Source organism: Ptychodera flava, chromosome 4 (genome assembly GCF_041260155.1).
Source record: "Ptychodera flava strain L36383 chromosome 4, AS_Pfla_20210202, whole genome shotgun sequence".
NCBI lineage: Eukaryota > Metazoa > Hemichordata > Enteropneusta > Ptychoderidae > Ptychodera > Ptychodera flava.
The window spans coordinates 32339041-32350348 of NC_091931.1; the positions used below are offsets into that span (position 1 = coordinate 32339041).

Here is an 11308-nt window from a genome sequence, read left to right on the forward strand (position 1 = left end):
CAAAGACCCGTACGTAGGGTCGGTGACTTCAAATCCACTTTGGGACTTGACGTAAAGAGCCAAATTACTGCCGAAATTCAGCGTTCTTGGGCCCAAGTCGTATCCCTGCCCGCCTCAGCTACTCGATCGCTTCCAAAAATGCCAGTCTTTTATTCACTTTTCGTAAATAACCGTCGATGTCGGCAACTCTCTCGCTAGCCCTGCGTACGTACGCAGTGTACGCAGTGCATTCCCTGTGTGCGTTCCTAACACACAGCATCGTACGCAGGGCTAGCGAGAGAGTTGCCGACATCGACGGTTATTAAGTAAAAGATGATGTCAAAATCAATGCACAACTGTCGAAATTACCCAAAATAAGCAACAGAAAACTAAAAGTTATCGCTGTGTCGAAAGGACAGTATATCAACATAAAAAGACGCTAGTTTGTTATGACATGGAGGCCGGAGGTAGAAGGACAGAGCATTCCCTCGCTCTCACCCAGCTATTAGTACGGGCCGCCGGTGGGATTGCCTCGCTATTAAAAGCAATGGATTCGCCGGTACTGGGGAGTACGGAGGCCATCATTCTTCAGTCTATCGAAGGAGCGGTTCGTGCCAAAAATACATGACAGCAATCAAATATACGCTAAAACCTTTAAAACGTCAAAATTCGCAACTGACCGAGAAAAACTTATGATGGCAGTCGCCTATGAAGGGCAACGCTAACTTGTTGGGGGGCGTATGCGAATTTTTGTTAGAGAGACAGCATTTTTTTATTTCTACAGTCAGACCTGCATCAATTTTTTTTTCAAATGGAGTAGCAGTGCAATTTTTCAAATTTAAGCCAGTGTTTCACATATCACAGGATGTTTTTATTTATTCATTTTACATTCCAACAAATGACAAACAAAATGGAAAGTCTATTATATATACAACTTTAAATTATAGAACACTTTTTTGGCAAATCAACTGTGATCAGTACTATACCTGCTTTTCTTTAAAACAGTCATTCCTTTTAAGTTCTCAGGGGAGATGTTATCTTTTGGTCAGAGAAACAAGGCTCACACATTGTATTTAATTATATTTGTTGTTCCTCAATTTTCATTGTCAACTTGTAATCTTTCTAACATATTTATATTGAGAGAATAATGTATTGGTTTTAACACTAGTTTATTGACTCCTATCTTGTGTTTTAAATTTTCACGATTTAGAGAAGTCAAATAGTCCCATCTAGATATTGCCTATACCATTGAGATATTGCAACAGAAATCCTGAAACATGATTTCTTGGGTCAGAAAAGGGAAGGAAAACATCAAGTGCACCGAGGTGTACAGTAGTGAATGCTTATATCATAAGTGCTGGAAAAAAAACACATAAGAATTACTTGTGGTAAAAACATTTGCGTGCCTTTGGCAGCATGCCAGCAAAGAATACATGAGAATGAAGTTTCCAAAATTTTGCTCATTTCAACAGCATTGTGACAATTCCTTTTTTATTTCTGTCTGTTATGAGAATATTTTTTTCTCAGCCATTACAGGCTTAATTTTTTTCTTTTATTTTACCTGGTGACAATTTTTTTCCTCGAAATCCTCCATACCCCCCCCCCAGAAATCAAGTGGTTCTCCCCTAAGTGAGCCCTGACCTATACGGGCCAGTGGATTACTTCCTCAGTAGAACTGATATGCCTGCAGTACCGGTGTTTATCGCCTACGGAGGCCATCATTCTTCAGTCGATCAAAGGCGCCTTTCGTACCAAAAATACACGACAGCTGCAAAGTGCATCACTGTCAACTTCATAACTATAGAACATGTTGAAATACACAGTGAAACGTTCACAATGTAAAAAATGTGCCCATACCGAGAAACAAGATGGCGTCCGTTTCGATTCTTCAACTCAGATTTTGTCCTACAGTTGTGCGCATGCGCAGACGGTAGCTTTAGCGAAAGTGAGGCAAAATCAAGTAAATATAAAATAAAATGGATAAAAATATGTTTAAAAATAATGTAAGGCATGTATCACCAAATTTTGAACATTTCTGACGGTATTTCAACTATACGAACACCCATGCCAAACATCACAATAATCAAATCAGTGGTTTTGAGGAAAAAGTGAAAATAGTGGTTTTCAGAAAAAAGCTAAAAAGTGACTTTAAATGATTCAATCAAAAAAAGAAAAAAGACCGTTTGAGATACATGCCCAAGTGACCACCAGACCAAATTTCAGAAAAAGTTACTGAAGCGTTTCTGAGATACCTGCGTCCCACAGCATACGGCCCACTATTTGGCCATATTGGCCGCGCCATCACATTAGTACCTTGTGCCCACAGGGCACAAGTACTAAAACACTACTTACAGAGGAATTATAATAGGTTAAAAGTAAACATCAAATTCCGGGAGAAAGATATTGACACTTCAAATCTTCCGTAATTTTTATATTTTATTACCGATAATCTACTTTTCGATAGAGGTATGGGGGGAGGGGGGTTTGGTGGAGGGGAGGAGGATAAGAACACTAATTTGAAATGTGTTGCAGCAGAGATTCGAGTAATGGCAAACAAACTATTGCCCTCCCCTCCCTGCATTTCTATACAAACTACCTCTATCAAATACCCAACTGAGGTACATACTCAAGCCTGAATCTTTTGTATCACAAGTTTAAAATAAAGCTTGTGGTATGAAAAAGCCAGCTGAGTTGTAATGGACATCAGATTTACTAAATCATTTTGAAAAATTGAAATCTTGGGAAGTTTGGCTAAAAATGAATTGGAAAAAATACGTAGTGCAGTGACAATGTGAAAGTTAACAGAAATGATGAAAAATATTCACAGTGAAACGCTGCAACCTTTCAATGAAATATTGAAGGAGGAAAACTTAAAAAAAATAAATTGTCATCTCTCTGAACTACTTTGAAGCTAATACAAGAGCTATTTAAGGTGGTTTAGACCTTGAAACTTTTGCTCAAATTTGCTGTAAAGAAACTTTACACAACTCCCTTTCGAAATACGAATAGAACAAAGGGGTCACTGTTCATAAAATTGACACTGGAAACAAAAATACAAATATTCATCAATATTCATATGCAAAGTGACTGCTAGAGTGAAAAATACCGTCAAGGACACTATGTGCTCACATTCGGTTTGAATTGGTCCATTCGAGAAATATTTAAACCAGGAAAAACAAGAATGACAAAAGCAAATAAGGTCTCCAACTTAGGTACTGGAGGTCATCTTTAGGAACATGCATATCAACTTCTATAGCAATGGGAGAAGCAGATCCTAAATACATAAGCAAATGTCAACAACAAAAAACAGAGAAGGCTTGATAAAAAGAAAAGGTGGGAGTGGGCAAAAAATGCACAAGGGATCTGGTAAAAAAGTAATGCTACATCATTGATCTTCTAAACCCTACCCCCTCCTGCATATCAAATGTTCCACCCCTTGGTATTACATAAGACCAAATGACAGGAAGTACATTTACAACCTTGGAGATTTTTAATTAATGCCATGAGTGTTATCATTCTAATGTAAACAGCACTTAAGTTAGTTACAGATAGTGAAATGCCTTCCACTGTGGGTGGTGATTACAACATCTGGAATTATCCTGGATCCAAATTTCTCATCAGTTTTTGTATGTCTTACATAGAAAAGTTGCAAAAATTGGTCCAAAATGAAAAAAATCACCTCAGCTTTGTTTTCTGGATCAAATTTTCCTACAAATTGGTATCAAATATGACAAAATTATGTTCACAGCCTTCAAAATTGTCTCACAACATATCCTGGGTTAGTATAGGTCATTTAAGGTCACAAACTGAGAAAAGTACCTAAAATATACAAATTTTGGGGTTTCCCAACACTTTGAGCAGAAAATTTATCTAATAACATCTTTCAGGACTTTATACCAATTACAAAGCTATCAAACAAGGGACTTTATACCAAATTACAAAGCTATCAAACAAGTAATGTTGAGATAAAGTTTTCTTGACCAAAAATGACAATATTGTCTTAAAAATACAATTTTTTATATTTCAGGACAATTTCCACATATCTAACTATTGTCATCTCTGTACGTCTGTGTACGAAATATGAAAGCTGTCTGTCCAGGGGTTTTAAAAAGGAAACACTGTCTAGATTTTTTGACCAAAAATGACAAAATTGCCACAAAAATAGTAATTTTCCCAATTTTGTCATAATTTCAACAAATTAGAAGAGTAACACCCTTGCAAAGAGACAACCCAAATTTGAGAGCGATTGGGCCGGCGGTTTCAGAGGAGAAGAATTTTTACTGAAAATGAGAAAAATCACAAAAAAATTCAGCAAAAATACAAAATTAAGGATATCTTCACAATATTCATAAAACTGTATAAGGTTAACCTAAGGTACTTGCACACATATTTTCAAAGCAATCAAAACAGCGGTTCTAGAGTTATTAATTCTTGACCATTTTCACATTTTGTAAGCTCATTTGCATAATTTTGGCAATGCAGACTTCATTTGAACAAAATCCCATCTATAGCCCAGGATGCATCCACACACCAAATACAAAGCTGAAACGTGCAGCGGTTTGCGTGTTTTTGATGTTGACGGACATACTGTACATACATACATACATACATACATACATACATACACACATACATACAGACGCCATCGACTTCAGCCTATACGATAAACTCACATTGGTAAAACCAAATGTGAGCTAAAAATTACATTGTCAATTTTCAAAACAACATGAAAAACTTTATGTACTGTATGAGCTTCAAAATGAGCCTCACAAGTGGAAGATCTAAATATTATTGCAATAGTTTTAGAGTTCAAATATCTGTCCCCTGAGTTCTATTTTAAGTCAAGTACCTGTTAGTAAGGTGTTTCCTCAGCTTCTGAATGATGGGAAACTGATTCAAAGCAATGGAGGGATTTCTGTTGTGTCTTTCATGGCCCGCTCCATGCAAGCTCTCATCTGCAATCGCATCCGGCAGTGACAAATCAACCAAGTGACTGAGTACTTGAATGAAAGTGACAGAGAGAAAAATTGTACATCAGTGAAGTATAGCTGTCCCTCTGCTGGTTCCAGCAATGCTAGTATTCAATAATAAGGTGTCCAGATTTAAGACAAGCAAAATAATTACGTACGATAGTGCAAACATCTCTACAAATTTAGATTTTATACTTAAAAAGCTAGCAGTATTTCATTTCAGCAGTTTTCTGACTAAAATAATTCTTCTATGCAGCCTAGGCTTATAAAGACCAATGCGATAGTGTCCTGTTATAGTTGGCTATCATCTTCTGAAATACTTTCATTAATGTGCATTATGCATGCATAAGGTCAATGAGTTTGTTACAAACTCTTTGAAGCAAACAAGCACAGTTACCTCACTAGGAGGCCTAACTGTGGAACTTACCAAACTCAACAGAATTTTCAGTCATTATAAGGTGTAAACAAAGCTTAATATATGCTTGTATCTTGGCTGTCTCCATTAGTGAATTTCATTGAGCCTGATACAAATACTTAATATGAATTAACATTAATGAAATGATGATTTAATATCACCTGCTAAAGGAAAGCTCCAGAAGTCTTGATGAGACGTCATCAAAGCTATGTTCCTTAGACGCAGGAAACGTTTACAGGTTGAATCATGTTTCCAGTTCTTGTGATCTTCATCGAAAATAGACCGACACTCCAGACCGTACTGAAACTTGTGTTTCGTGTAGTTATCCTCCAGGATTTCAAGTTTGCCCTGCAGCCATTTAATGCGTAATCTGCCGATCTCTTCATCTAGCTGGCTCTGCTGTATGGCATTTTGGACTGATGGACTTGCATAGAGCTCGGCCGGGATCTGAGTTCGGCAAGCCCCGAGGGTGAGTTCAACTAAACTTGGTAGGCGTTTTCTTACCCGTGATGGCATAACCATGGTGATGGTTTCTTTATCGATGGAATCGCGAAAATATGGTGTGAAAAATTCCTGAACTCTCTCCCTGGCGGCTTTGGTTCGCTGTCGCTTTTGGCGTTTACTTCTCTTGTGAATTAGTCTTTCTCGAACAACACGGATGGACATGTCTGCAAGAGAGAGCTCACCCAGCTCTGCATCAATTTCATCTTCCGCATCACTTGACGAGTACGATTGTGCCATTTCTAGGTCAAGGGTCACGACTGATGTAGCTGCACTAGCTACACCTCTGCGCACCATATCATCTTTTCCCTATATTCCTTGATCATGACATTCTATCTTTCATGTCAGTACTGTTTCCAGCATTGCTCTTGACTCAAAAACACTGCTAGGTACTCACCTGAGGGACAAGGTTGTTATCACTGTGACTGAAAACTGGGGCACCATGGTGTGGCTTGGTCGATGATCGTGTCTTCCCTTGCAAAAATGTTGCTATGACGACAGGTCAATATGCATACACACAGGAACTCAATTCTGGGATGTCAAATAGGTTTACCTTGTCCGTCTACATATGGCCATTATACTTGTTCCCTGGGACTAAAATAGTGTGTCATCTTTGTAATGAGCTGCATTTCAAGTTAAAATGTGAGGAGACCATCGGAGTACACAGTGACCGAGTTGCGTCAGATTGTTCTCGATTGGTAGTAGAAGTAGTACTATATTCTGATCCAACCTGATCGTAGCCTGATCCATGGATGTAAAAAATATTCTGATCCAACCTGATCGTAGCATTCAAACCGAACTTTCCGAAAGGCGACTATGTTCTGTCGACTTCGACTGTCGTACGCCAGAATCGTAATGAAGCAGTGAGGCATTTATTCAGTATCGCCACACAATCGATATATTCGCGTAGGGCATATACTACTTAAAAGTTTTACTAGTCCAAGGTTTGGTTACAATGACACAATGTACATATACTGTTCGCGTTCGTTCGCCGCTTGCCCCCTTTTGCGAGGTTTATATTACATACCGTGCAATCAAAATAAAACCTGGGCCGCTTGCAAGTTCGACATGTCATTACACAGTGTCTTGAAGGCGGTAACCGCAACTGTAACGTCCCCAGCCGCTACAACATGGCTGGAACAACCCGTTTACCTGAGGTACCTGCCCTTCGGACTAGCATCTTCGAATGAAATGAACTCCGGAAACGGGAAGCGCCACCAAGCGACAGTTCAAGACGAAAAGTGACAAATGAGTATGGCAAGCCAAGTGTTGCAAAATTCAAAAAACACATTAGTGTGTTCTAAGTTATCATGTTTGTGTTCTAAAAATTTATGTTTATGTTCATAAAAACCATGTTCATGTTCTTAAAATGTATGTTTATATTCTTAAATTGTATGTTCATGTTCATAAAAACCATGTTTATGTTCTTAAAATGTATGTTTATATTCTTAAATTGTATGTTCATGTTCATAAAAACCATGTTTATATTCTTAAATTGTATGTTTATATTCTTAAATTGTATGTTCATGTTCATAAAAATCATGTTTATGTTCTTAAATTGTATGTTCATGTTCATAAAAACCATGTTCATGTTGTTAAAATGTATGTTTATATTCTTTAATTTTATATTTATTTTCATAAAAACCATGTTTATGTTCTTAAATTGTATGTTCATGTTCATAAAAACCATGTTTATGTTCTTAAAATGTATGTTTATATTCTTAAATTGTATGTTTATATTCTTAAATTGTATGTTTATGTTCATAAAAACCATGCTGTTATTCAACCTTTCATGCTTATGTTCATGAAGGTCATTTGTTTGTTCATTGAACAAATTTTATTTTCATAAAACAAGATGCTTCGCTGAACCCTGCTGGATGAAATAGTCCCCGATTATGGTTTGTTTGAGCTTGATGTGCTACCAAAATTATTGAGAAGTGGATATGCCAGAGCACACCCACACCCCCAAGGCACTTTTATTGAAATTTCCCATCAGAGTTCACGTTTTCCTGATTTTGTCCGCTTGATCTTTGACCCACATTGACACATTGCAAGTGGTTGCCTCGTCTGAAACATACGGCAAGTTGACTACAAAGTTGCATATTCCCAAAAAATCGTATACGGTAAAATGTTTTTCTGAATTTGATTGGAGACAAAGCTCTTTTTTTACAGTTATTTTGGTTTTGATATACAGCAAGAGCGTGCTCGAAAACGGAGATCAATCACAAGTTTGTACTAATTAATATCGGCTGTTCTCGGCGGAGAAATTGCACGCTCTCATTCGGAGGCGCAACCAGCGGTTTATAACATTATAAATGTCTACGCACTTTCGAAGTCCGAAGTCAAAGACTCAGTGCTATGGGAGGCACTCTGATCCGATGTAGAGATGGGTCTGTCACTAGTGAGGGGAGGACCGCGCGACCGCACAACAAAATACTTAAATACGATAACGTAAAAGATCGACCAAATACCTTCAACTGCCCGATGCAGATAGCCTATCAAAGCACAGTCGCTCGAGAGCTATTCAGCTCTGGGACTATTCGCCCCATAGACGAGTGTACAGAAGCGAGGGGTATTTCTCGCTTCTGTACACTCGTCTATGGGGCGAATAGTCCCAGAGCTGAATAGCTCTCGAGCGACTGTGATCAAAGATACGTTGGAAATTTGCATTTGACAACTCTCAGGTCGTATTTCACTGCAAAAGTCGCGGGTCGCTCATTTTTGAAACTCTAAGGACGCAGGTCGCATGTCGTGAAGACCGGAAGACCGGTCACGACTATAGCTCTGCGTACGACTATATGCATGCTGTGTACGGTCTTTATGTTTTTGTTCGGTCCTCTTCTCACCACAGGGGACTCGTGCTTGTTGTTTATTTGTGTGTTTGTTTGTGTGTATGTGTTTGTGTTGTGTTGTTTATTTGTTATTTTTAATAAAATAACAGCGAAAAGCTGTTTTGTTAATATTTGTCAATAAGAGCAGTTTATATATTTGTTTGTTTGTTTGTTTATTTGTTTGTTTGTTTGTTTGTTGATACGTATTTCCGAGGGTTAGGGTTAGGGTTAGGCTTAAGTTAGGGTTAGGGTTAGGGTTAGGGTTAGACTTATTCACTCCCTCTATATATTGATAGAGGGAGTGAATAAGTCTAACCCTAACCCTAACTTAAGCCTAACCCTAAGCCTAACCCTAACCCTAACTTAAGCCTAACCCTAACCCTAACCATCGGAAATACGTATCAAAAAACAAACAAACAAATAAACAAACAAACAAACAAATAAATAAACTGCTCTTTATTGACAAATATTAACAAAACAGCTTTTTGCTGTTATTTTATTAAAAATAACAAATAAACAAACACAAACACATACACACAAACAAACAAACAGACACAAATAAACAACAAACACGAGTCCCCTGTGTTCTCACTAGTAACGGACCATTCTCTACATCGGATTTTAATCAGAGTGCCTCCCAAAGCCACAACAGCCCTGAGTCTTTGACTTTGGACTGCCAAAATGCCATAGGCAAACCGCTGGTTTTGCACCGAGTCAGAGAGCTTGCAGCACAGTCACCTTTGGTCGGAATATTCCACTCGGCGTGTATGCCCTCATAGACGTGTGTACATATGCCTGAGAAGATGTACACACGTCTATGGGGGCATAGACGCCGAGCGGAATAGACCGACTATAGGCACAGGCGTGATGTTTACTGGGTAGTTTGTATAAGTGTAGTTTATGCTATGTTCCAACGTTCTCTTCCGTAGCTACGGACGAGAACGTCGGAACACAGCATAAAACTACACTTTATACAAACTACCCACTGACCCAGTGAACATCATGCCTGTGACAATAGTTGACTGTATGTGTGCGTGCAGTTTCTCCGCCGAGAACAGCCGATATTTAGTACAATCTTGTGATCATTCTCCGCTTTCGAGCACGCTCTACTCGTCTAGATGCACTACATGCCAAAAACAGGATGGTTGAACAGTCTCATATACATTACGTTTACTTTTTTGTAAGTCCCCCACAAGTTTTGTAGTTAACACTGTAGATAAAAGAGCCGACTCATTTGAGTGAAATACCAATCATGTAACACTCCACTCCACTGTTTATCTTTGTGTGTCTATAAAAACAGATTGACATCAGTACGTTTACGTTTTATTATGGTTTGTTTGGCCAGAGTGCTGTCCTAATTAACTTCAGTCTCTACTATCAATTCAACAAGTAATTTAGTAATTCCCTTGTGTGTTCTATCCAGACACTCAAATGAGTCGGCTCTTTTTATCTACAGTGTTATCTACAAAACTTGTATGCTACGTACAAAAAAGTAAACGTAATGTATATGAGACTGTCCAACCATCCTGTTTTTTGCTGTATATGCTAAGCTTCGCTTTCAAACACACGCAAAGCCTACTTTTCTCTCTGTATGTGGTGTAACTGTTTGGTCCGCCGCCCATAGCTAACTCCAGAGCGCCCTCAGTGTTAACAGGGAGATATGGACATAAGCAGTGTTTTAATGAACATAAAATTTGTTCAATGAACAAACAAATGACCTCCATGAACATAAGCATGAAAGGTGAATAACAGCATGGTTTTTATGAACATAAACATACAATTTAAGAATATAAACATACAATTTAATGGTTTTTATGAACATAAACATAAATTTTTAGAACACAAACATGATAACTTAGAACACACAGATGTGTTTTTTGAATTTTGCAACACTTGGCTTGCCATAAAGAGCGACATCGTCGTACACCACGCCCTCTTCGGCGAGTCTTATCACGCAACGCCGAAAGCAGGAAAAAATGGAAAAAATGCTCTGGCTTGCGAGAATAAAGAGCGATGGCCATATAGATAGGAGAGCAAGGTGAATCTGGAGAAGAGGTCCATGCCATGGTGTAGTCTGTTTCATGGAAGTCTCACAATTGATCCGTAAGTCGTTTGTTTGTTTGCTTGTTTACTTGTTGTGTTTACTTGTTTGTTTTTGTTTATTCTGTCTATGTTTTTCTTATTTGACCGTTTTTTTTCTATTTTTTTTCTATTTCTATTTTTTATTTGTTTTACTGTTATTCAGTCAGAGTTCCCTGTGGAGAGGGGGATTGGTGTAATTGGGGACGCGAGGGTCACCATTGTTCATGCAACAGTCATGGGGAAGGGCATGTCATCATCCTCTTTCACTGACTTAATAAATAATTTTGTTTATTGGTGGACTGGCGAATTGAAAGTGATAACGACACTTGCATGAAATTCATAACATTGTGGGAAACCTCTGTGTATTCGATAATTTGTAAGACCAAGAGAGGACGCAGGTTTACGAGACAGCGGCATACGATAGTATTGCTGCAAAAGAAAACGGGTACGAATACGAAAATAAAATGAACATCGTGAATTGAAACAATGGTGAGAAACTGAAAATTTGCCGATTACGGCTAAGCTTATTT

At 38.2% G+C, this 11308-nt stretch overlaps 1 protein-coding gene across 4 annotated transcripts in view; it reads right to left on the bottom strand.

Annotated features, from left to right (window-relative positions):
- Positions 1-7058, bottom strand: part of LOC139131518 (uncharacterized) — a 96450-nt gene extending 89392 nt beyond the window's left edge. The window contains exons 1-4 of one of the 4 annotated variants that reach the window (XR_011552140.1): positions 6642-7058; positions 6263-6595; positions 5526-6032; positions 4829-4979 (exon numbers count right to left, since the gene is read on the bottom strand). Coding sequence is in view for 3 of the 4 variants with exons in the window: in XM_070697608.1 (XP_070553709.1) it covers positions 4829-4979; positions 5526-6162 (788 nt within the window). In the remaining variant the exon portion in view is untranslated. Of the gene's footprint in view, positions 1-4828; positions 4980-5525; positions 6596-6641 lie in introns of all 4 variants that reach the window. The other 3 variants (XM_070697610.1, XM_070697608.1, XM_070697609.1) reach the window with 3 other exon arrangements.
- Between the last annotated feature and the right edge of the window lie 4250 nt (positions 7059-11308).